The 27,391-nt window shown below is 42.2% G+C and overlaps 1 protein-coding gene across 2 annotated transcripts in view; it reads right to left on the reverse strand.

Annotated features, from left to right (window-relative positions):
- Positions 1-1,408: 1,408 nt before the first annotated feature.
- The window catches only part of Atp10b (ATPase phospholipid transporting 10B (putative)), a 271,382-nt gene continuing 245,399 nt past the window's right edge, over positions 1,409-27,391 (reverse strand). For both annotated transcript variants that reach the window (XM_050138627.1, XM_050138628.1), the window contains 8 exons: positions 24,329-24,650; positions 20,581-20,657; positions 19,189-19,314; positions 15,351-15,551; positions 13,513-13,593; positions 11,908-12,012; positions 9,298-9,485; positions 1,409-4,330 (listed from right to left, as the gene is read on the reverse strand). In XM_050138627.1, coding sequence (XP_049994584.1) covers positions 3,841-4,330; positions 9,298-9,485; positions 11,908-12,012; positions 13,513-13,593; positions 15,351-15,551; positions 19,189-19,314; positions 20,581-20,657; positions 24,329-24,650 — 1,590 coding nt within the window. In that variant the 3' untranslated portion in view covers positions 1,409-3,840. The remainder of the gene's footprint in view (positions 4,331-9,297; positions 9,486-11,907; positions 12,013-13,512; positions 13,594-15,350; positions 15,552-19,188; positions 19,315-20,580; positions 20,658-24,328; positions 24,651-27,391) is intronic.

Here is a 27,391-nt window from a genome sequence, read left to right on the forward strand (position 1 = left end):
ACTCAAGAGATCTTGTCTTTTTCACCTTCCTATGTAGATCTGTGTATGTCTCTCTTAGGGTTCTCTTTGTTGTCTATGTGGCCTATAGGCTGGTTTTTCTTTGCTTTGTGACTAAAAGTCCATGTGGCTTCTCTTTACCCCACTTCCTTCCTCTACTAGGTGGAGATGGATGGCTGCAAACAGCATTCAGTCTCTTTACAGTGCTCTCTCATGCAAAGGTAGAGTGTGTTTCCCCACATTCTCGAAACAGGTCGGCTTTATAACTTGCTTCCATGAACCTGGTGGTCCGTAAGTATCCAAGTTCTCAGCCACATCTCAGAAGGTCTCCCAGCTTTCTTTTTACAATTCTGCAGCCATGTGACAGGCCTAGCTGGCCTTCTTGAGAATGAGAGACCGGTGCAGGGAGTGAGATCCCAGTCCTTCAGTTTGGATCTCAGATGCATGTGAGCTCCCCTGACATCAGACAATATAAGGGGGAGGTCAGTGCATTGAGCTTTGAGGTAGCTGGGGTACAGTTGAAACTACTGGGCCAGGCTAGATAAGCCTTTATACTGGAGGGTTGCTGTGGGGTTAGGTGGTGGTACACGCATAGGCCAGGATCTAGCACACAGTAAACTAACCCAATAATCATTAGGACAACATAATCTCAGACCATTTCCTTCTGCTGTCTGAAATCTAGTCACTCTGATTACTTTATATTCTCTCTCTCTCTCTCTCTCTCTCTCCCGCCCCCCCCCTCTGACATCGGTGTACATGGAGACCAGAGGAGCTTGGGTATTCATCTTCTACCACTCTTTGCCTAGAAACAGGCTCTCTCACTAAACCTAGAACCTAGGTTTGTAACCACCAAACTTTAGGGATCTTCTCACTTGTGCCCATCCCACCCCTCTGCCATAATATTGGGGTTATAGGTACATTTGGCTACACAGAGATTTTTTTTTTTTAATGTAGGTACTAGGGATTTGAACTCAACTCCTCAAGTTTGTGCTGGAATCACTCACATTGGCAATGGAATGGCAGAGATGACCAAGTCAGCCTAAATTTTGGGTGTGTGCTAGGCTTGCAGGAGAGAAGTAATCAGGTTAGAGTTTCTGAATGTAAGTCTTGTGTGTGCTGCTTCCAGGTCTTACAGCCCATAGGCATAGTTTGTGCTTTATCTCACACTGGGTTAAATATTCCTAATGTCTTGAGCTTAGGAAAGGTAGTACGGTATTGGAAGGTAGGGGAGGGCAGGCATTAACTTCTTCATAGCTCATGTTTCACTTCAAATTATTTAGTAAGGACTTGCTGAGGTTTATTGACGGAATGAATGAGTAAATGCAAAGAAGGATGAAAGAATGAATAAATATTCAGGATTCATACCGACAATGTATAGGAAGAATAATAAGAATTTCAGATTGGCCAAGAATTATGGAAAAACCAAGTTTATTTTTTCTTTTTCTTTTCTAAAAAAGATGATGACATGTTTCCAGTCAATCAGTAAAAAGATTATACATATAGAACATGTACTACATACAATCCCTAGCATTACCTTATAGAGGGAACGTTAGAGCTGCCCTCTGAGTGAGGTGGCACGTCAGACACTCACACAGCTGGTTTGGTTCGCAACGAGTAGCAGAAGAAAGTGACCACTTGGGACCAGATGGCCCAGGCTCCCCAGCATGCAGGGACCTATAACACTGGGATCATTCCAGGCACACTGAGGTGGTCGGTCAGTCAAAAAAAAAGAGCAGCCTTAGAGTGCTGAGTAGAGCGTGGATCTTGGAAGGGGTGGGGGTGGGGTCATATTTTCTCAAAGCCTCCTTATCCTCCTTGTCCTCTGAAGTGAGACTCCTGTTCCTAAGGACAGCTCTTGCTCTCTGAAAGCCTCATCAGTACACCGCATGCAATTTGGACTTGATCTTTACGCCAGGAGCTAGAGCTGCTTCCACTTAATTTGCAAGCGTGGTAGCCTGCTCCACAGTCCTTTAAAGACTACAGGGAAAAGCAAACACTTAAACTCCAATCTACTGGAGCAAATACTCTGCCATTTTCTAGAATATACTACTGGAATTTCTGACTATTGGCAGGAGTTAGGAGTCTCAGAAGGAAAGGGGAGTTAGATCCAAGTTTTGATGAATCTCTTCACTTGGAACAACCCATGCTTGCTTATCCTTCACTCCTCCCCCACCTCCTGCATGACCATATCAATTTTTTGGTAGGATACTTAAGTTCCTACCTTCTGGCTCATGCTGGCATTATGATATCACAGAGCTTTAGGGTGATACTCAAAAGGGCATCCTCCAATCTTTGTTTTCCAAAAGGATGAACAGAGTCAGCCCATTTTGCCATTTGCCATCTTGATTGTTGGGCTCTTTCTTAGTATCATTACTTAGGAATTACTTAAGTTTTCCTATCCTTGGACTTTTTGCCCAATATGCAGGCACTGCCTTAAGGAGACTATGGCAAAGAACACTCCTCGACTTAACTTTGAAAACTTGGAATAGGCCATTGCTGTTCATAGTGGACCTAGCTTATCTTGATAGCCTCTGAGAACTGTCAACTGGCTTTTTATAGAAATCTTTAACATTTTATAGTGTTAACACTTTTGGCATTAACAGTTTCTAGGGATAGGAAACACATGTAATTCTTTCCCCACGACTGTTTAACATAGCTGAATCACCGGTCAATGACAGCCATGACACGCTGGCATCAGCCGATAATGTGGGTTTTAAACTTGAAGATGCCACTTTGAATTCACAGTTGCTCTGTCATCTGGGCCTCCTCTTGAGGAATGCTATGCTAAGATATTATCCCTGGTTTTTCCCATTGTAAGAGTTGAATGAGGATGGGCAGTTTTGTTTCCAAATAAATCAGTAGTTTGATGAGGAGCATGCTGTGTCCTTTTGGAATACTCCCCCAGATGGTGGGGCATGTGGTCCACTAGTGAAAAACCTTTAGTATGTGTATCCTTCCTGCCTCTTATATGAGTTGTAAACCCACAGCCCTTGGTAGTATCTGTTGCACTGCACGCGAATCCCATCTAATCCCATTTTCACCTTTAGATGTTGTTTTCTTTGGCTTAGAGCAGTGGTTCTCAACCTGGGTCACAGCCCCTTTGAAAGTCACATGTCAGATAGCCTGCATATCAGATATTTACACTACAAGTCATAACAGTAGCAAAATCACAGTTATGAAGTACCAGTGAAATAATTTTATGGTTGGGGGGGGTCACCACAACATGAGGAGCTTTGTTATTAAAGGGATGCAGCATCAAGAAGGTTGAGAAACCACTGGCTTAAAGGAATGGGACAGCCTCAACTCTGTTCATGGAAGAGATGATATTCCTGACTTGGTACAGGAGTGATCTTGAGAAGAAGCTATTGTGTGTGCAGGTCTCCTCTGAAACTTGAACTCTTGGGTGAGGTGAGGTGATGGCTTGGCAACCCTAGTAACTTCCATATTCTGATACATCTCAAAGATTTATAATACTGGTTGGAGTCTTGGATACTCACTGCCTGTATGCATTGGGGTCATGGGCTTTGCTCACGTAGAAGCACATAAGGATGTGCTTGAGTTAAAATGTTGGAACACAATGTAACAAAATCATAACATCTGGATCCAGACTATTGTTTTGAAGATGTGCTCAGCCTGGCAGAAAGCCCGAGTCAGTGGGCCTGACAGTCAGTGTTGCTCAACCCCTTTGGGGACATCTTTTCCCCAAGGAATTCAACCCTGGTGGAGGAGAACTGACAAAACTGGCAGTCATTCCTCTACACAGAGGAAGGGAACTGGGTCACTTGTCAGTTATTAAGGTGGCCTCTTCTGAGTTTGCTTCAATCTCCGATTTTTGTAGTCCCCTCATATGAGTGAACTCTGAGACCGGCGATGGCTGCCTTTGCTTGAGAGTCGAGACACATCCTTCTGTCCCCTGATATAGGCTGTCAGAGCCATTGTTCTGTTTGGGCCCAGTAGACATTCCCCAGATGAGAATTTAGCCAAGGTGTCCCCTGAGCATGAGCTATCCCGTGAGAGCTCTCTGTTGCATCTTGGACCCTGGAGAACCCAGTCTTCAACATGCTTCTGCCTGGGAGGGCTAAAGTTCTCTGGGGTGCTGGTTCCTAAGCCCTGCTGTCGTGCAGGTGATACTGACTGGCATGGGGGCTGAACATGGGCAGGGTCCGAAACAGGAACAGAAGCAGAGGCAGAAGCAGGGGCATGGGTAGGCATCTGTTTGCTTCTCCAGTTCTGGATTTCGAGGTTTCTTTTGTCTATGGGCAGCTTGTCAATTTTCTGGGCTTTTAAGATGAGAGACTTCCCATATGTGCCTTGTAGAGACAGGAATAAGTACCTAGTTGGAAGTAAAAAAATAAAGGTAGTTTTTGAGTTGTTTATATCTTCAAATTTCAGCATTGACAGGGCTCTTAGACTCTAACTTTTCTCCAGTGAGATTATCTTCATTGTACACTGAGTAATCACTCTCAAAGCTAAGGATGCCTGCCCCTGCCGATGGAGGAAGGGAGACAACACAAGCAAAATACAACAGTAATGCCTATTTTCTTCAAAGAGCCTTGCTGATTACTGATTCCTGCTTTCACAAGCCCACGTGCTTGACATAGTCAAGGACGAGGAGGCTACCTTTGACCCCCGGTAAGGCACACATGTTCTCAATCACTTGGAGGCATTGCCAACTTAACTTTACATGAGTGTATTTTGTGATGTTTGTACTATGATGAGATTGTCTGATGCCGTGTTTCTCATGTCTTAGCGTGTCACACACAATGCACAATGAATCCAGTGCTTTATCTGCTGTCAAGCTATGGTCAGATCCAAGTGTTCTTGACCTATAAGCTGATTTCTTATCGACTGTATACACATTGCTTGTGTGTGTGTGTGTGTGTGTGTGTGTGTGTGTGTGTAACTCTATATAATTACTCTTTGCCCAGTGAGGAGACTGACACTCCCAGGTGAGGTCTATTGTGTGGTGTGATTTTTTTGCAGCATTCCTGGGCTCTCTGATTACCAGGATACCCTTTCCCCTCAAACCTTACCCCAGGTGCTGAGGTGATACTGCCAAAGCCTCCTGAAAAGGTCTGAGATCTCAGCATCTCACTCTGACTTGCCCTTTTCTTACCAAGCTGCATGTAACCTGTGGGAGACTTTAGATTCATCTTCTGGATTCAAATTTAGACATGTGGAAGGGTGAGAAGACTAACTATACATTATCTTGTATCATAGGCCATGCACATTCCCTTTTCTGAGTGTTATCTAGCCTGGAGGACATGTACAATGTTAATTTTAAAGCCTTTTAAACCGAGAGTCTGATTTTATTGTGTTTGAAAGTTGTACGATGAACCCACAGGGGACAAGAGTTTTCTTAAGACTGTAATAGATCCCACCAGAGCCGATAAAATTTTCCTTATTTTTACCAGAGAACCTAGACAACAAAGAGGACCCTAAGAGAGACATACATGGATCTAATCTCCATGGGAAGTAGAAAAAGACAAGATCTCCCGAGTAAATTGGGAGTGTGGGGAGTCATGAGAGAGAGTAGAAGGGGAGGGAGGAGGAGGAGAGGGGAGTGGAGAAAAATATATAACTCAATAAAAACAATAAAAAAAGAAAAAAAGAAAGTTATTTCAATTTAAAATAGTGATTTCTGGGTCTGTGGAGAAAATATAAAGTTAGGGGATCAGCGAACCCAGGCTAAAGGCTTGGCACTCACCGGATCTAGGGAGTGAGTTGCAAAGGGAAGGAGAAGTGGGAAGAGAGTCCAAGCATGTGCAGGTCTCAAAAGTCAAGGAAGAGGGACCAAAAACTGTTACTATTTGCTACTACTAATTAGAAGGATTAAGAAAGGGCCCTAGGGGTTAAGCTTGATATGATCATCTGTTTTTAAATCTATAAAATAGTTTTCATACATCTATGCTTCTAGTTGAAGGGAATTTGTACTGTCCTTTTGTGCTGGGTGAACTAACTGGACCAAGATTAGCGGTCTACTTATCACAAGATTAGAGAGTAAGATCACTGCCCATGATGAGAAACAGGACTTTCAACTTTAAGCCAGGAACAGTGTTCTATAGCAAACATTCTATCATGTGGATTTCTATAAACAAACACACATTATGCCAAGGTTGTAAGTCAAGTGTCCTTACAATTATTAAAATAATCCCTTCATTATCAGAAGAAATCCCTTTGACCTTAGTAAATAGAATTAAATGGAAATTCCACTTTGTGGTAATATTATAGAATAAGCAAAGATTTGGCCCGTATACCATGGTCTAGCAAGTACACATTTGCTAATGTTTCCTCAATTCATCCTTCATCTGTTCAGCAGGCCATGAAGCTGATGCCCAGCTGTTCATTCCACATGTGTCAACAGTCCTTGCACGTGCTTCAAGGGCCTTTATTAAGCTGCTGCTGTAGCCTTGGAAGACTGTGGCTCTAAGCACTTTTCTAATGAAGAACACTGGGCTTATAAATTTCTCTTTAGTCTCCAAATAACCTGGGGGATAGAGAAGCTCACTCTGGCTACGATTGTCACAATCGCTTAACTTCAAAATCAGTGGGCAAAACAAACAAAACCCAACAGTGGGGCCAGAGAGGCAGCTCAGTGGTTAAAAGTGCTCTATGCTTTTCTAGAGGACCTGAGTTAAGTTCCTACCAACCACATCAGGTGGCTCACAAATAATCTGTAACTCCAGCTTCAGGCATCTGACACCCTCTTCTGGCCTCCACAGGCACCTACATACATATAACGTGAGTGCACGCACGCACACACACACACCATAAACAAACAAACAAACAAAAAATAACAAAAACAAATCCCTGACATTTCTAATGGAATTTTCAAATAAGGGCATGATCCTCCCATCCCTCTCAGGGTTTTTGTCCCCAGAGTTTTATTGACAAAGGGGTGGGTAGAAATTTTATTCTTGAGACTTTTTCTTTTCTTTTCTTTTCTTTTCTTTTCTTTTCTTTTCTTTTTCTTTTTCTTTCTTTCTTTTTTTTTGCCTACTCTGTACTCTGAGGATCCTGTATGGGTCAGCCTCTTTCACCCGTATGACAGACTTATGTGCAATGTCTCTGCTGGGTGATGCCTTGTGTGAAGCTAGAGTCTGTCTATCCATCTTTCTGATTGTCCAGTATCCATTGTTCTTTCATCTCAGGGCACAGACTATGCGGCAGGAACTGCTAGGTGATGGCTGAATAAAGACAAAAAGTTCTTTCTTCTGGAGTCTACCATCAGAAGACATGAACATGATTTGAATGATGGGAAAACTGGCTGTAACAGCTAAACACACAGGTGGTGGGAATTATCAGGGATTTGCTACACTCCCACGAAGGTAGGAGACGTCCTAGAACTTCTGAAAATAGTCATGCGGTTATGAGATCAAAGGGTAAAGAGCTTCGGTGGAGGCAAAGACATTTCCAATAGAAGCCACAGCATAGAAGTGAGAGGGTCTGGGACCATTAACACAGCTAAGCAGATTGGTGGTGTTTATCTCCAAATCCGAAGCAGTGTGGAGATGAGGCTGGAGGACTGTAGAGTCAAGCTGGGAGGTCCTGCACACAGCCAGTATTCAGAACTCAATTCTTCTGCGCCATTTGCTGACCTTTGTACTACATGCCAGGGTTGTATTTTCCGTCTCTAACTCTGTATCAGAAGCCAAAGTTCTGAGATGCCTTAGAAAGATGCTACAGGCAGATGAAGTAAGGTTCCTCAAGGCTCTCTGCCTACTGCAGGGCAGAGACAGTTCTGCACAGTGTTGCCAGTGGGCATTTATTAGCCTTTAATGACAAGTGGTTCAATTCTGATGTGCAAACTGATGAGATCCTGAGGAATGAGAAAGCTAAACTGTGCCTACAAAGACATTATTGTCAACTTTACCCATTTTTCTGACTGGAGCGTGGGGTCGGAGAATGCAGCACCGGCTCTTCAGTCAGGAGAGCCTTGCTCCCATTGTGATTTGTACTGGTAACATGGACATATCTGGGTACTCAGACCTTCAGCTGTTTCATGGGCTAAAACCTTAGCTCTGCCTAGTAACTGGCTGAGAGAAATAGAACCTTTGGGGCTGTATACTGTGTAGCAATCTCGAGCTCCACAGGGCAGCATTATCACTGCTGGCATTTTCCTTGAAACTGTGAAAGCAACAGTTTTTGGGTCAGAAGTGTCAGAAAATAGTGTGCGATCATGAGTGATTTATCTGGGTAAAAGAGCCTTTGTGAAATGTCACACATGTTTTTAAACTTTGGCACTATTAAAATGTTGGCTATTTTACAAGAAAGTTAAAATTTCAGAGAAGAAGTCTGAAGCTCTGCTTCACAGTTCTTTCCTGTGCTGATAAGATGTTCTTTGTCCCCATGTATGCGCTCCACAAGGCTTGCTGGGACTGCTCTTGCTCCTACAGGCACTGGGGTGTGAGACTCCCAGACTGCAGAAAAGGTTACAGAGCTTAAACAAATCCTTCCTTATCACACAACAAAATTTCTAAGCCAGGAAAGTACAATGACTCCTCCCACATTATGTGGTCACAGTGGGAGCCATTTTGCTTCTCTGTGGTTGACCTAGGACCAAGAGTTCGTGTTATTTTTCCTCTGTCTTATTGTTCCTTTTTTGTTTTTTATTTGTTTGTTTGTTTGTTTTTTTTTTTTTGGAGACAGGGTTTCTCTGTGTAAACAGCCCTATCTATCCTGGCACTAGCACTTGTAGACCAGGCTGGCCTTGAACTCACAGAGATCCTCCTGTCTCTGCCTCTTGAGTGCTGAAATTAAAGTACACCACAACTACCCAGATGTTTTTCTTTTCTTTTCTTTTCTTTTCTTTTCTTTTCTTTTCTTTTCTTTTCTTTTCTTTTCTTTTCTTTTCTTTTCTTTTCTTTTCTTTTTCTTATTGTTCTTTTATCCCAGTACCTTGTGTCTAGACAACAATCTCAAGGCTCCAGTCAACTTGGCTGATTTAAAGCCTTTATGAAAGTATACCTCGAGGTGTAGCTGTGCGGGTGTGGGTGTTTCAAGGAAGGGTTAGCAGAGGAGGGAAGCGCTCTCTTGAATGTGGCCTGGGTTCCTGGGTTATGCAGAGAAAGTGAGCTGGGCACCAGCATTCATGTCTCTGCTTTCTGAACTCCTGCGCACTGTCACTGGCTGCCACGACAGACTTGCCCTCCAAATTGAGAGCCAAGACAAGCCCCTCTCTCCTCAAGTTGATTTGGCCAAGCATCCCTTCACAGAAGTGAGGAGTGTGACTATACCCTTGGGCTGTGGGAATTTAGGGGAGACTGGGAATTTTATAGGGCATTGCCCAAGAGCTCAAACCTGGGTAGAAGAGCCACAACTGGTGTGAGCAGGCAGATGAGGTAGAATGTAGGGTCTGAGAGCTGCCTTTCCATCACACCGTAGGGATTGACGGGGCTGTTGCAAGTAACACAAGTGGCATTGTAGATGAGGGAAACCACGAAGTACATCAAGAAGCTGCCGAGGAGGACAAGGCCGTGGAGGACAGTCTGTAAAGGGGACGAAGAAGATGCTGTTGGAAGTTCTGATTAGATTATGGGGCAGCAAAATGCACATAGCGTAATTAATCTTTGCTTTAAACCTTTTTGAAGAGGCACACACATATCAAACACTCACAAAACAGGCAGCTTAGTGGACCAAGCATCCATATTGCTCTACCTAGCTGGGTTGTGAAAACTGGCTCGGCTTTTAACATTCTATTTTTAAAAATGTAATGGCTAGGAGCATCCTAGACAGTAAATTCATTTGAGGGGAATATTTCAAGCATACTAAACCTCATAGACACAATTAAAGTAACGATATATCTCTTGCCTAAAAACAGATAGCCTAGCTATCTGTTTTTAGGCAAGTTCTGTACATGTTTATGGATGAATTCTTACTTTATCATATATATGTATTCCTTTTGCTGATGGATTGGATGCTGTTGTCTATTCCCAAATCTACATGTTGAAACTCTCAATTGACAATATTTGATAATGGGACTTTTGAATTTTAGGAGTCCCCCATAAATGGAATTACTGTTGTTATGAGAGACACGAAAGAAAAGATACCTTTCTCTCTTTTCCTTCCAGAAATGTGTAATAAAAGCTGTTTACTTGTGTGTCATTATAGATGTTTCTAATTCTACTTTCCAATTTGGTAGCTTCCCTCCCTCCCTCCCTCTTTCCCTCCCTCCCTTCCTCTCTCCCTCCCTTCCTCCTTCCCTCCCTCCCTTCCTCTCTCCCTCCCTTCCTCCTTCCCTTCCCCTCCCTTCCTTTGCTGTCTGATCTAGAATGAATTGCACAGATTGTACTTTTAATTTCAAAGCTATTTTTTTCATTTGGGGGAGTTCTAACAGTTCCAGAACTGGTCTTAGTTCCTAGTATCAAAGTCATGTCTTTGCCTCATACTTCCCCCACTCACTGTTTCTGATATAACCACACCCCAGGAGCTTGTCAATACCATAGTTTTCCATAGCTTGCTTTGTAGGGTAGAGACAAATGGACCAACAATAAATGGTGCTCTAGACTCCCCATACAGAAGCCAGGCTCCCCACTGGTATATTTTCCTACCTCCTAGAAAGCACACCGTACCTCACTGTCTCTCCATTGTGTCGTAGTCTCTTCTGGTATTGATGGGCCATAAAGAACATGAACTTAGGACAAAAGAGGCATAGCCAGGCTTACCACTTTGTTCTGTCGCTACTGGCACACATTAAAGAACACGATTTCCAGGATGAGACCTCCCTGATACAGAGGTTCTCTTGGGGCCTCTTATTGGCCACTTAGTAAGCTTTTGATGATGAAAGGGGGTGAAGGGTGAAGGAGAAAGCTTCATTGTAGAATGCAGGCATGTGTTGAGCCTTCCAGGAGGTATTTTCATATTCAGATTTTCTGGACATGTGCATTTAGCAACAGTCATCTTAACTTGACTATGGGAAGATCTTTCTTTACTGTGATCTCTGTGTACCACTAAACTTTGTCTTTGTATTGCTAGCAAAGTGGTTAAAAGCAAAAGGGTCAGAATGGCAGGGATCAAAACTCACTTCTAGTTTGAGCTGCTTGGAGCAGATTTCCTAACCTTGCTACATCTATTTCTGAATCTGTAAAATGGGGTTATTAAAAAAAAATCTAACACCAAGTACATAGTGAAGTTAAATGAGGTAATGTATGTACATCATGTAGATTAATACTTGACATGAAATTTTGAACTCTTTAGAGTTATTAGCAAAACTCAGTGAGAGAGATTGTTCTTTCTCTGTACATGTATGTGTGGGTAGGCATGGAGGCTAGAGGTTGATTTTGGTGTCTGTTTTCCTTAAACTTCACCTTATTTTTTGGGTCATGGTTTCTCACTGAACATGAGGCCCACTGATTCAGTGAGATTAGGTAGCCAACCAGTTCCAGAGATCCTCCTAGCTCCACTTTCCTGGCATTGGGATTATAGGTACACACTAACATATCTGGCTTTTTTTTTTTTGTGGGTGTTGGATACCAAACTCAGGTCTTCATCTTATAGATTAAGCCACCTTTTCAGCCTGCTTTTTATGATGTAAGATCCCAAAATACGACATTTGGCAATGCTTGATATGTGGTAACTAACTAAATGAGTCATAGCCTTGTATCCACAGCTTCGGCTGGGCTCAGGCTAGCCTTTCCTATCTCTTCAATGCTCCTGAATTTTTCATCACCATAAATCTAGTTTTGGAACTGTCTCATTGCTTTATGGGCATTGCTATTGTAATCATGACTAGATGCTGAGGCCAGCAATGTTAGCATCTGTGCCAGTTCCAATGCTTTATAGGGGCACAGTGAAAGACTCATGAATTTACTGAGCTAGACCAAATATATAGAGTAGAAGAACTCAGAAATTTGAGTACATTCAAAGAACAAGAATACGATTTTTAAGCTATATAACCTGTGGGATCCTTACCCATGTCTTCATTTCCATTGCCTGGTGCAAGAGGATGGTAATGAGGGAGATGGTGTTGATTGGTGTTCCAAAGGTAAAGACATCTATATCTGAACCTCTGTAGGTCTAAGGAGGAAGAACAAACAGGCACAGTAAAGTAGGCATACCCGAGCATGCATGGATTTAAGGCTGTGTGTTCAATACAATGAAGCCAGGGAGGGGAAGAAATATGGTGAAAAGAAAGGAGAAAAAAAGGGGCTGATTCAAGAAATTGAAAAGAAGAGAAAAGAGTGATGGGATTAAACTGCATAAGGGACAAGTTTGCTCTGGTGAAGGCTGGAAAACCCCTGTGGAATGGGTAAACAGAAACTTTTTTGAGCATTCTCAGGTCCATCACTGGTTGCTGAGGGTATGTGTATCTACCTTTAAGGAGACTGTGGCCTATAAGGCGGGCAAATGGCTCTATAAGGCAGTCCTACAGCACTCACTCCCTTAGACACCCTGGGAGCACAATTATCCGCTGAAACCAGATTATGATAAAGGAAAATGTAGTCCAGACAGAGGTCAAGTTTCAGAATGGGCAGTATAATGGTTGGGCTTTGTTAACTTGACATAAATTTAGACATATCTGGGAAGAGAGAATCTTAATTGAGAATATGCCTTCGTAAGATTGTCCTGTAGGCAAGTCTATGGAGTGTAGTCTTGATTAAAGATAGATGTGGGAGGGTGCTACTCCTTGGCAGGTGGTCCTGGTTGCTATAAAAAAGGCTGACAGGCAGTGGTGGCACATGCCTTTAATCCCAGTACTCGGAAGGCAGGTGGATTGAGTTCAAGTTCAAGCCTGGTTGGTTAACAGAGAGAGTTACAGGATATCCAGGGCTCCATAGATAAACCCTGTGAAAAAGCAAGCCAGCTGATCAAACAATGAGGAGCAAGCAGTTAACAGAATTCCTCTGTGGCTTCTGTTTCAGTTTCTGACTTCATGTTTCTGACTTCCTTCAGTGAAAGACTGTGATATAGAACTGTTAGATGAAAAAATCCTTTTCTCTCCAAGTCAGTTTTGGTCATGGAATTTCATCACAGCAATAGAAACCCTAACTAAAATAAATACTCTTAGCTCCAGGGCAGGAAGTATAGGGGATAAGAAATAAAAGATGCCATCCTGCCCAAAGGTATCTCCTCTTCATGGGAGGTACCTTAGAAGAATTTTTTTGTAGTCATTCAGAAGAAGGGAGAATTACAGACATGATGTAATTTAAGGGTGATATTATACAGCACAGAGAAGGCAAAAGCAGTAAGAGGCAAAAGCAGAGGAAGACAGATAACACAATCTTTTACAATACAATCTCTATCTAAACAGGGCCATGAATCAACTCTGTACGGTTTTCCCATGAGGGGAAATAACCCAGTGTAATGACAGCTTTTGGTTTTTCAAGAGACCCAGAAATGAAGTTTTGCATAAAGTGTTCTGTCTTCTCTAATACCTTGGGTGGGATGTGCCTAGCTACTAATTTGGAGTCTCTGCCATGGCGTATGTAAAAAGGTGCTAGTGTTCTGTGATTTTGTATAACTAAGCCCCATTACACACCATGACTTCTATGTCTGGGATGGGACTATATGACTTACCAGGTAAGGGATAAAGAAACAGATGAGACTCTGGTAGAACGCATCAGCCATGGAAATCCAGAATCTTGGCAGGTTGTAGCACTGCAGGGAAGAACACACCAATAACTCAGCATCCTGGGGAACCTCTGGTCTTTGTGAGCATCTTCCTCATGTGTGGCTGAGCTAAACAGTATGATACTTTGCATCCCTGTTATCTTAGCTCCAAGAGAATGGAGTCTTAGCCCTGCCAGTCAAAGACATTGTTTTGTAGAAATTATGAACCTTCTCTGAGAACTGCTTTCTTTCCCCAGAGAAGTTTAAGGGGACTAAGTGCAACTGTGTCTTGGTATCAGGAAGTGCTGTCAATGCCACTCATTAGCTCTGTCACTAGGACTGCTCTTCCGAATTCGGTACGTCCCCTCTGAGGTGGAAAGCTCACTCATAGACAAGGATCAATGCTCCCAAGAGTCAGAGATCAACTGCTTTAGAGATAAGAGTTCTCATCTTATGCTTTGCTCTTCTCCCTTTTTGAGAAAAAGGAAACATGATCTATTATGTTTTTTTTTTTTTTTTTAAATGGTAGCTACTATGTTGTATAGTCTGCCCGCCTGTGGGAAGGGTGGAATTAGAAGAGCCCGAGATGGGCTTATTCCTCCCCCTCCTCTTTAGCTTGCCTTCTTGGGCTGTTGCATTGCTTTCTCCCCTGTTTTTTGTTAGGACTTGGTTTGGTTTGATTCTTTGGTTATCCACAAAAACAAAACAAAATAAAAACCCCAAACAGTGGCTTTTAAGAACACTACCTATGGCTTTGTCCTCCTTCATTCATGGTACTTACTGTACCCTCAGATATTTCAAAGGTCTTCCCTTACAACTCCATCGGATGCAGCCAATGTTGCTTTCATCTCTCTGTCTGGCTTTCTTATCTGTGCCTTGGCTAGTCTCACCACTTGGATTATTTCTTCAGTCCATTAAGAACTTCATAGAAACCTGCTTAATGACTTCCTACGCTTTCTTAAGTTTACGTGAAATAGTGCTAGACTCTATGCAATGTTGATGTCTAGTTCTGCCTTCCTTACAGTGAAACTGAAGCATTCAAGTGCCTCACCAATGATGAGAAAACTAGTTGTTGGACATAGGGATCCCCCAAACTATGTGTGATTATTTGGAGATGAGTTGAGTGTGTCCCCAAAGGCTCCTGTGTTGGAAGATTGGTCCTCAGAGTGGTGATGTTTACAGTGTGGTGCCTAGCGGGAGGAGGTTAGGTCACTAAAGGAGGGTGCTTTTCTGGATGAGACTAATGCTGGTTTTATGAGAATGGGTTGCTAGAGTCATCTTGACCTAGGAGTCTTCCTGTCACCATGTGATCTCCCCTGTCACATATATTCACATCACAATGCACTTTCACAGTGTGATAGAGCTGAGGAGGCCCTCGCCTAGAAGGCTGAGCAGACAGAGCTACATGATCTCAGACTTGTAGCATCAAAATTATGAGCTAAATAAAATCCTTTGTGGTATTACCTAGCCCTCAGTGTTCTGTTAGAGAAACAGAAAATGTGCTTGTAACTGGGTCTTTGGAGTTTGATTGTTCTACTTTACAGCCTGGAAGCACGAGGTCTTACCATATGTACCCCCCCTTCAGCTATGGTAGTTGAATATTAAAATAGACTTACTGGTCTTATCTAACATTCTTAGCAGCAAGTATGAAACAGGCTAGAGTCACCCAAAATCGAACAGGAGGCAAGTGACAGAACTGTGGCTAGTTCCCGACTCCCAGCCCGATACTCTCTCTGTTCAGCAGGGGGACTATCAGAGCTTAGGGACAATCTGAAGCTACCCCCATTCTTGCTGCAGCTCCTCACCTCAGAGTTTTGGCCACTCTTGTATAACTCAGGCAAAGCCAGGAGTGTTTCTGCAGAGACATCTTTATCGAGGATTCCGAAGACAATGGGAGGCAAGGAGGTGAAGAAGAGATTGAAGAATATCATCTGCCAATAATCGATCATGGTGGAGCCGGAGAAACCACAGAAGAACTGGTACCAGAACAGCAGGTTGACATAGCACTGCAGGCAGGGAGCAGGCTTCATGAGTGAGGTCTCTGCTTGGAGTATGCTGGACTATGATGGCTAAGAGCACAGGTTTGGGAAGTGGAGAGGCCAGATTTTACATCCCCAGGTGTATCAATTACTCGCTCTATGACCTTGGGCAAACAACATCATCTTTCCGAACATCACTTTGTCATCTATCATGGTACATAATACACAAATAGTATCCCAGCGGTAAAGGAGAGTGGGGAACGGGTGACAGTGATAGCTGAGCTGTGGATTCCTAGGTAAGATGGCAGGCTGCAGGATGCTTCTGTGTAAGTCCATAAAGGAGAGAACAAAAGTAAGAATAAAGAAACCTTATCTTAAACAGAAATAGAGGACAAGCTTAGGAAAATCACGAAGGAAGTGAAAGGAACCAAGATGTGTCATACAGCAGAAGCAGGTGACACAGAGCCTGGCAGAGGGAGGAAACTCAGAAGGCAGATGAAAGCCAGGTGTTATCCAGCTGGGACAAGCCCACAGCATTCATGGGAGTCAAACACAGTGGATTTTGGTGAAACAGATACAAATGGGTCGGACATGGAGATGAACCCCGTTTTCCCACACTGTAAGGAGGGAGGCAGCAGCTGAATGTCTTGTTGAGAGTGGAAACAATCTATCCCAAGACCCAGCAATATCATTGTTGGGTATATACCCAAAAGATGTTCAATTGTACCACAAGAACATGTGCTCAGCTATGTTCATAGCAGCATTATTTGTAGTAGCCAGAGCCTGAAAACAAACTAGATACCCCTCAACCAAAGACTGGAAAACAAAAATGTGGCACATTTACACAATGGAGTACTACAGAGTGGTAAAAAATAATTGACATCTTGAAATTTACAGGCAAATGGATAAATCTAGAAAAAACTGTATTGAGTGAGGAAAGCCAGACACAGAAAGACAAATATAATATGTATTCACTCATAAGTGGTTTTTAGACATACAGCAAAAAAAAAAAAATCAGCCTACAGGCCACAACCTCAGAAAAACTATACAACAAAGAGGACCCTAAGAGAGACACACATGGATCTACATAGGAAGGTGAAAAAGACAAGATATCCTGAGGAAATTGGGAATTTGTAGGGGGAACAGAATAGGGTAGAAGGGGAGCGGGAGGAAGGTAGGGGAGTAGAGAAAAATATCTCAATCAAAAGAAAAGAAAAGAAAAGAAAGAGTCAGACCTGTAACTGATTTAAATGGATTTCTAGACCCTATGTGGTGAAATTCTGTTGCTGCTGGTTGAGCAGTGCTCAGAGCTCAGTACAAAAGTTCTCCAACTTGAGTTCAAAGAGATGAACACAAATTTCTAGATAGAAATTCAACAAACAATACAACACAACTCTTCATAGTAATTCAATCCCTCAACCATGGAATTAAAAAATGCTCAAGTCAGTAAGAGCCTGGAAGAAGATTTTGAAAACTTCAAAAGAGTATACAAACAGGCAGCTAACTTCAGCTGGGGTGCTAGAGAGGAAAGTCACAGCACAGAATGAAAATTTATCAAGGAAATTAAGATTCAGAGGAAAAAAAGAAAGACATATTGAAAGTGAAAATTCAATGAACCCAATAGAAAACCTGGCAGAAAGCATTAGATGTGCGGTATCCTTTGCCATTAGTCATAACCACCTGTGACGGTATCACTAACATCCCTAAATGAAGGTTATTAATAAATATCAATACCATAGCAACGATTTTCATAGCTCGAAGTCACCAGGCATCACTTTACCCTAATTGAGGGCTAGCAACAAGTACTTGAAGTTCCGATGTTCTTTCTTTCTAGCTACTCTGGGCCTTTCCGGATACTACCTCTGGGTTCCATAGTAAGATATGTCAAGACATCCATGGCCAACAAATGCAGAAAGTATTTATTGCCTAGCCTTTACAGGAAGAACCTTGTTGTCCTTATGTGGACAAAATATCTCCCAAGAGCAAGGAAATACTCTCCCTGGTTCAGTCCCCACGCTATGCCCAGTGGCTAGCACACCGCCTAGTCCACAGCAGACATTTCCATAGATATCTAAATGGATGAAGTGAATCTTTGTTTGGTCCTGACAATTCATCTTGAAAATTTAACATCACAGAGTATATCCTTCCCCTGGTGACCGGTTTCCACTTCCGCTTTGCATCTCCCAGGGAGCAAGCACACTGAACCCCATGACAGCATGGGCTCAGATTGGGTTCCCGCTCATCTACCCTAGATGCTCCAGTACAGTAATTAATTCATTGTTCAAATTTCAGAGCAGGCAGGGTTTTAATCCCTCTGGAATTGGTTTCGGATGTGGAAGTCATAGTTCCCCACCCTCTAATTGCAGCTGGGAGATAATACCGCATCAGTATGGCAGTTCTGAGCCTAGCAACGCACTAGAAATAAGTATTACTTGAGCTTGGAGAGCGTGGCTGGCTGGAGAGATTGCCTTTCCGCTTCACAAACTTAACGCAGAGAAGAGGCGGTGCTGATTCAAAAGAATGACTCCTTGGATGCAAAAGACAAAAACGAAGCAGGGTGTTTTGAATTCTAAGCAAACAGTCTTTCGTGTTCAGAGTGAATCTCAAGTCAGACGGAGTGACTTGCTTGCATAGACAGTGCTGAGACAATATCTCCACCCAGTCGGCTGAATTTATATTATTTTTGTTGTGCTGTTCTTTTACATATGTGTATGTGTTGGACTTCGGACAGAGACAGTCACCTCTGAATAAGGATGACTATGCCAGAGCCTAAAACAATGGACTAAAAGGAAAATGATATAACTTTTAGGCCCCTGTGTTTGTCTTCCACCATCCCAGTGTTAACCGTCCATTTTTCCTTATGCAAAAAGGAATCAAATTCTATTTGGATCAAAGATCCTCGAAGTAGGCAATGGAAACTCAGTCCCTTGCTCCATCCCTTAGTCCAGCTATGCTTCGCTATCTCACTACTGCTAAACTGACGGTTAATCTTGGAATTTTCAAACAAGAGCCTTTGACAGCTTCGATACCTCACCTGGCGTGTTCTTGCTTTGGGGCCTTATCAGGAGAGGAATCAACATTTATCTGGGATCCATAGCGTTACTATGACAGGCCACAGACCCATAATAAATGAACCGACTAGCCACAGAGTGACACCTCCAGAAGAATGAGCCCCAACCAACCCTTTCTTCCTTGTAAGTTGATTATCCTAGGCATTCTGCTGCGTTGACGAGGCGCTGACCAGCACAGAGCACAAGAGAGACAGTAACTATTATCCCTTGCATTTTGCAGATGGAGAAACATATGTTTGGAGACAATTACCAAATATGGGAATCTAGGTTGGCACTTAATCTGACTCCAGGATCCGTATTCATAAGCATTCATGCTGTTCTCATGTGCCAGGGGCTTTCCACAGAGCATAGCCAGTTCTTATGACAATACCACAGTAAGCAATACCAGCTTCCTTCCTGTTTTAAAATTATAGAGGAAACTATGACCTATGGAGAATGTAGTGTTGTCCAAAGTTACATAGATAGTGAGATCTCAAATCCAGGTCAGAGGACTAACTCCCTTGAGTTGAAATGCTTGCTCCACTATTCTGAGGACACAGAGTTCTTATAAGGACTGCGAGGCCTGAGTGGAAGGTTACACGGGGGACACTCACCACGTTCTTGTAGAAGTAGTACACTACCATCCTGGCCAGGCGCGAGTAACACCAGTGGCCGTGCACGAGCAGCAGCTTCTTGAGGTGGCTGAATCGGGCAATGGCAAAGTCGCTGGACATGACGGCCTAGGAGGAAGAAGGGACACATCAGTTTTCACACACAACCATCGCTGGCCCCAAAGATGCTCCCTTGAGGACAGTGCTTTCTTCTAGGTCTGCAGCATTCAAGGCTTGAATGATCCCTTATCATGTCGTCATTCTTGGGAGGCACTTTGGGTTCGGACATCCCTCCCTCTCTTCTTGAAAGCTGAAATATTAACTGGAATCCAAGAAGGGCAAGTGAGAGGGACCAACACTCCACTTGGCCCCGCATTTCTGTCCATTTATGTAACAATCATTCATTAAGTTCCAGTGTTGATATCTGTTCTAGGGGCGAACCGGGAAACTGATCTTCACCAGGTGATTCTCCAATCCCTGAGCACCCTTGGGTACCCCTCAAGCAGGCAATTAGCATGATTTACAGATGATACTGTTCCTTGAAGCTCATCTACATGGTGCTAGGATGGACATTTTGTCCTTGGAGTTATTTATAATAAGATACAGTCTTGAGGTCTCTTAAAATGAGGTTTAGATGTTTTCGTTAGAAATCTTGGTATGAATACTTTTCAGATTACTTCAACTTCTTGAGCCTCAGTTTTCCTGTCTGGAAAAATGATTGCCAATCTATATTATTATTATTATTATCATTAATTATTATTATTAAAATTCCACGTGGTAACACATAAATATGAAGTACACATCATTGCTGGCATATGGTAACCACCTGAAGGGTAATAATGAACCATGGCTGCCTTTCTAATTATCAGCATTGAATTTAAGCAGTATCTTCCCTGGTGGTGAGAGACTATGATCACTGATGGTTCAAACTCACAAAATGGGTTCTGTTTTAGTGGGAAAGAACAGTATCTCACTTTAGTATGCTTGTTCCAAATAGAATTTTTAGAGAATTAGGTACACCATGAAACTGTACAAATTAATTCATGAGTCAGTAAAATATTTCCAAACGTCCTAATCTCTGTCAACTCCTTATGGAGGTCACAGAAGGATATGTGGAGTCAGAGAAAGGCTTATATGCTGTTCAGCCTTGGACTATAGCTACCATTGCCTCTGGGAAAAGGCCACATGTCCTCAGTGTCCCTCTGTTTTTGGGAGGACCAGATGGTGGGATTTTGATGACAGAGGACACAGGGGCATGGAAGACACCCCTGACTGCCAGTTAATAATTTTATGATGCTCAAAGGATGATTTATTCTGCACTGAGGGATAATTTCTCAGATCTCCAGGTAGAGTAAAGGAGATCAGTGAAGAAAAGGTAGTTAAGTCATACATTACCTGCATGCCTTCCTGCCCAGATATTCCAATGCCTATGTCAGCAGCTTGGATCATGCTTACGTCATTTGCTCCATCACCTGGAAAGAGAGAGGTCACATTGTGCCTTCATTCTTTGTCCAATTGCTCGGTGATAAGAAATCTCAGAGTGTCCCCATTTGCACAGCTGAATCCTTTCAATGTTTTTCTACATACGATAACATTGCTACAATATTTGGTCTGAAAGTTGTCTTCTTTTTTAAACTATGAATGAGAAACCCCGATTTATTAAAAATATTTTAATGAATATTTTTTTACTGTCCCCTCCCCAGTGGTGATCAAAAGAGTCCTTTACAATGAACAGAAAGGCCTTTGCAAATGTCAGAATAGATCTTGCTGAAGAGCAAATCAAGACTCTGACCCGTCTTGAGACTTGGTCAGGACAGTCCATCTAGTGAAGGCACTCATACTGGAACTCAGGTCTTTCTGTTCTGATTCAGAGGCTGTTAGAACTTTGATGTGGTATGTTCCCTAAAAAGCTTATATGTTCAAGACTTGGTCTCTGGCTGGTGGATCAACTCACTGAGAATTGATCGGGTCACAAGGCCTCTAACTTTATCAGTGGAACCATCTGTTCATGGATTTATAATTTGATGGCATTCTTGAAAGCTGGCAAGAGGTAGGTTCTGGCTGAAGGAATGGGTGACTTGGGGCATGACTTTGAAGGGTGCCTTCTCTCAGGCTCTTTTTTGTCTCTCTTTCAGTTTTTGATTGCCATGAGGTAGCACATCTATTCCACCACACTACCAATATGTTTTGTGTGTGTGTGTGTGTGTGTGTATGTATGTATGTATATATGTATGTATGTGTGTATGTGTGTGCTAGAGCTAGAACAAATGCTACCATGGAGTCACATTCCTAGATCATCCACCATGGTGTCCTGCCTCCCACATCAGGAGAATGCAGAGTAGTCAAAAGAGGACTGAAACGGCCCCAAACCATGAGTCAAATAAAAAGTTCCTTGCTTGAAGTTAGTCAGGCCTGATATTTTATCACAATGACAAACAGGTAACTACCACAAGGTAGAGCTTTCTCTACCTTAGCTTGACTTGAACCGGCTACCATACCAAGATGACTAGAGTGCTGGGGTAGCCAGAGCATCAGAGACTGTGCATAATGCCAAAAGTAATGGATGACACTCACTTTTCTGTATGAATAGAGAAAAAAGAAATCGACTCACTTTTTTCTTTGACTGAGATATATTAATCTCATTGAATGAATTGAGATTTCATGAAACCAGAGGTAAGGCCATGAAAAGACCTTCCCTGCTACCTACATGCCACATGCTCTACCTCCGTTAACAGGACTATCAAATATCCTATTCTCTGATGAAGCAGAACCTCTGTGTCTAAATGTCCAGTGCAGAAACTGCTGCCATCTTCTATCTATTGGAATGTGGCGGGTGAAGTTCTGTTTAATTAAGAAGCCACATACAGCTCTCTACAGAGAGAGCATCCTACAGATCCCAATACTTCTCAATGCTTTATCTTTTAAACCAGAGCTCAGGAAGCTAAACTCTAATGGATCCAAAAAATATTTTAAACTTTGTAAGCCACGAGACGAAGTCAAGTAATTGTTGCTGGTGAAAGGTTGGTAGTTATAAATTTTACATTTAAAAATACAAAATATGTAGTAGTCTGGACACAGCCTGTGGGCTATGTTTTCGTAACGCCTATTACGGACTGTGTTGACTAAATTCAATTCCTGGTCCCACTTTTTGTTTCCTAAAAGCATCTCATATACAAGCTATAATCAAGTTTACATTGTTTATCACAGAAAATATGGAATTGGAGAGGAGAGAGGATAATTTTCCCTTAATTACTTGGCAACAAGTCTATTGAGCTTTAAAATGTTCCCATTAATATTGTACCCCATAAATTTATACAAGTATGTATCAATTAAAAATCTAGTTATTTGACTTTCTAGGTAGATTTTGTTGTTACAAAAAGCATTCTTTTCTCAATAGCTCAGCAGTCCATAATTTTAATCCTTTGGAAGGCAGAATAAATCTCAGCTTTCACTTCTTCTGTTGGCACACCTCGAGAAGCAGAGGTGTGGAATCATGCTATTTCTCACCTGGTTGGGTTTGTTTCCGTTGCTGTGGGAGTGATGCTGACCTCTAACCTCAGAGAATATGGGCTGGGCTATTGCCGATGGCCTATCTGAGTTACGGAAGAGGACAACTCACAGCATTAAAGTAGGGATGGAGTTGCTAGGCATCTGTTCTTTCCATTTTCTGAGGTAGGATCTTATATATCTCCATGTAGGTGAGAATGATTTTGAATTTTGGGTCTTCCTTGCCTCTGCCTCCCAAACACTGGGATTATAGGCATGCTCCACAGTGCCTGGTCCTCTAGTTTTTAAATTCAGTTTTTATATTGCACGTAAAGATTGGGGGAAGGACATATTTTCCAGATCTCCAGAAGACCAGATAAAGAAGAGAGGCTAGAACCATGTGCAGAAATGTCCCTAAGTACAGTAATTTAGTTACCCTTGTCTGTGAGGTTACCTCTCAGGACCACCAGTGTGTGTATGAAATCATGGAGAGTAGTAGACTCTACAGACTATCTTTTGTATACATATGTAATAATAATACATTTTAATCCATAAATTATGACTAATGAAAGGTTAAAATAATCAACATATAATATGATAGTAAATTAAAATAATATACCTTAATAGTTATTCAAACTCATGAATGTTCATTTCTATAGTTACCTACTTTTAGGCCCAAAGGCAACTAAAATTACAGAAAATGAGACCTGGATGCGTGGGGATTGAGGGATGAAGAGGGAGTGACTCTACTTACTACATGTATGGAATGTGCTGATCATGAGATCAAGTAGGGAAGGAAACAGACTTCATCCTTTTAAGTCCAGGAATTTGTGAGATATTGCAGAGGTGGTCACAGAAGGGACAAAAGTCGTGGGCTTAAATGAGAAATGAGAATCCCAGAAAAGGGCAAGATAGGTGTGGGGTGAGGAGAATGGCAAGTGATTTAATTTGGAGGGAACATGAATGTTCCAGTGATGAGGAATGAAAGGTGACCACGATAGAAGACACTGTCTGAGAGTTAGTGGAGACCAGATCATGAAGATCCTTGTAAAACAGGCTTGTTGTGCCTGTGAGGTACTCAGTGAAAAGTTTTTATTTCTGTGCTTCGACCTTATTAGTTCATGCCTCTCTGAGTAATTTAGCACCAACCAACCAGGATAGATTAAGAATATGCATTGTGCTGGCCTTTGATTTAGAGACTAGCAAAATTAAAAGCTCACCTTTTAATTAAGGTTTTGAAATCTCCCTCCAAGTCCCCTATCCTCAGAAGAATAGCAAATTCTTAGCTACCATAGGTATTACCATGGGTAAATTCATTCTGGAAGGTCACCGGATGCTATCTCCTAGTAGTGCTCTCTTCGTTGTCTATTTCTGGTAGAAACATTTTTTAAAAAACTACATTCATGTTTTGAGTTCAAGGCCCTTGTTGGCAGGGACTTCCCTATTAAGATCTGATCTTTATTTAGCTAACTGGCCAGTTCTAAGAGCTTGATCATTGCTTAAATATTGTGTTCCCCGTTTTATCACCTAAAAGCTACATCTTGACTGTGATTTTTATCAAAGACAATGGCCCACAGCCTAAGCTTGGTGGCTTTCACAGCTGGTCCAGGTCATCATCCCTGCCAAGATGCCACCCACATCCCAGTACGCTGGGTACCTATGGAAAGAGTCATGACGCTCAACTTGTCTCGCACCAGCTTGACAATCATACTCTTCTGGAGGGGGGTGGAGCGGCAACACAGGACAGATCTACAGTACCGGGTCAACTCCAAGAACTTATCTTCCAGCTTCCCCTGGAAAATTGCATTCAATGTCTTCCCATCAATGACCAGTCCAACGTCAGGAGTCATAGCTCTTGAGTTAGCCGATGGCATCTTAGATGGTATGCGGCACCCACAGAGTTTTCGGGCTGGCTGTTGTGGTTCACGAAACCTCTTTACATCCTCCAATGCACAGTTGAGGATGGACTCACAGGTTTCCTGCAGAGAGTCATAAAATACAGCATTAGTAAACAACCTTGTACATTAAAGCTTTATCTTTATTTTCAGTAATTATAAAACTCTACCATATGGGTTGCTTAGGAAGTTTTCTCTAAGCTCGCTGTATGTATCTCTGCAGTATTTGAAGCAGCATTAAACTGTACTAATTTAGAAACAAAGTAATGGCTGGAATAGGAGAAGATGATCAAGAATAAAGTAAAAGTTGCACAGCAAGATGGCACCTGAGTTGAGGTGGGTATAAAGTAAAAATCAGCACTAATATGTTGGTAGATACTGATAATATCTCCTACTGTTATGTAAGCAGGTTTCCATCTCTTATAGGCCTTCCCTGTTGACCCTTTTTATTCCTGGTAAAGATTTAGAGGTGAGGAGATTGAAACGGTGAGTAACTGAGTAATTTACTCAATGTCAACTTCACATAGTAGTGAGGCATGATCTTGACTTCTTCAAACGTGGCTTTTTTACTTAAAAAGCAAACCACCACACTGCGTTTATCTCTTGGTCTATTCCACAGGGGTCTCAAGGGCTGTGCTTTGAAGTGTTTTTCATGTTGGTCTGAACTGACCATGGATGTGAGTTCTTACTGGTTCAAAGAATGTTCTCTGTGAATTTCATTTCTGTTTTTTTTAAGATGGCATTTTGATACAGCCCAGGTTGGCCTTGAACTCGCGACCCCTTTTCAAGTACTGTGACTAAAGGTGTACCACTATCACGCTAGTTATATGATTTTTCAAATGATGCTTACTTTGAAATACAGAGAGGAAGTAGTTTTTAATTAGCAGTCCTTTCTACTGCTTTGAATTATATCACTGACAAAATCATATCTTGGTACTGATTATTCTTCTGCTATCTCTTCAACTCATAAACATTGCTTTTTAAATAAAGCTTGAGAAAACAGAAGATAATAGTATAAATAACTTTAATAACATGCTGTACTCAGATGGACTGTATTTTCCATTTGCAAGTGTGGCATGCATGCATTTGGGTACGGAGGTTTAAATATGTTTTGCTAAATATGTAGGTATGCATGTGTGCATGTGTGTATGAAGGTGTCTTGTGCATGTGGAAGAGAGTTGGATGTTGGGTGCCTGCCTTGGTCATGCTCCACTTTACGGAGGCAGGATTTCTTGCTAAATCTAGAACTGTCAACTTGGCTGGTCTATCTAGTCAGATTGCCCTGGGTCATTCTAAGTGCTGGGATAACAGGCAGGCACCATGCCTACTTGACGTGTGGATGCCAGGGATATGAACTCAGCCTATTCTTGTGCCATAGTACCTTATTCTTTGCACCATCCCCTAAGCCCTATTAGGTTCATTTATCCGTGATCAAGGACAATACTTCTTTATTATTCAAGATGCTAAAAGTCTATTCTAAAAGTGAATATGAGTTAATTTAAATGAAATCATTAAGAGCCATAGTTGAGGTAACAGATGAATTTGGGTAGGTTTTGCAAAGGTTCTCCTGAAGTGACAGATTTGGAGAAACTCGGTCTAGTAATTCTGTCTAGCAATCACTAGAGCGATTCCTGGAGCAAATCCAGCTCATTTTCCCTGGTCCTCCTCTAGGAGATGCTAAATTACTTGTTGCACACAGTAGGATGTGCACATAACTTGGAGGGGGGGGCAGTGGGCAAAGGAACTGGTTCTGGGTATAAAGTTTTACAGAAACATTTATCTAAGAAAGATAATGGGGTGATTCTTGCTAGATATTGGCCTTGGTTCCAATTACATAAATTCTTCTGCTACTGGTTCACACAGGCACTGGAGTTGTAAAGCTCACAGTTTTACCTTGAACCTGCTTATTTCCAGATTATAATCATAATGGTTCTAGTCACTGAACATTTAATGTTTGGTCAGGAACCTGCAGTAAACAGTGCTTGGAGGGATTCCTTCTAGGCATGGTGATCTACACCTAATGATTTCCTTCTGAGGAAGAGAACAAAACCACCACCACCACCACCACCACCACCACCACCACCACCACCACCACCACCAACAACAACAACAACAACAACAACAACAAAACAATGGGGTGTAACTTCCCCAAGTAGGTTATACAAGTTGGGCTTCTACTGTAGAGCTCTTTCTCACTCTCTCCAGTGGCTTGCCTTGGGAGAAACCAGTTGCTATGCTGTGTAGCAGCCTGGGAACAAAACCCAGAGGACCAAGAGCTGAGATCTAGTAACAACTATGAGGTTCAGCTTGTAAGCAGCATCCCTTCCGGTCTGCAGACCCTTCCTAGTGGAATCAGTATTTGGCTTCAGATCTCCGAAAGGTGATTCATCACCTCACGGCTACCTTCATCCACAGGCCCCAGCCCAGAAACCCTTAGGTTTCTAACACAGACCATGGGATCATAAAGGTCTGCTGTGACTGCTAAGCTCTGGGGCTAACTTGTCATACAGTAATGGCTAACACATGTAGGGACTAAGTAAGTACTTTCCCTCTGGTCTTATTTAATTTGTCTAGCAATCTGTAAAATAAGTATTTTTTTAATCCCTGCTTACAACTGAGAGGAAGCAAGATAAGAAGTATGCTATTTGGAGCATATGAAGCCCTAAAGGGTTGTCAATAAGAACAATAAAAATGATTGTTGTTATTAGTTTCATTTGAAATGCATTTCTACTCATGGAATAGTAAGTCCCTCATTATGTATATGCGAACCTAGGGTTCTGGGCAGGCTCCATAAAACTTGTTTATTGCTTTAAGATATATATATA

This window comes from Alexandromys fortis, unplaced genomic scaffold (assembly GCF_014885135.2).
Source record: "Alexandromys fortis isolate MF-2015 unplaced genomic scaffold, M_Fortis_MF-2015_v1.1 scaffold_11, whole genome shotgun sequence".
NCBI classification, from domain to species: Eukaryota; Metazoa; Chordata; class Mammalia; order Rodentia; family Cricetidae; genus Alexandromys; species Alexandromys fortis.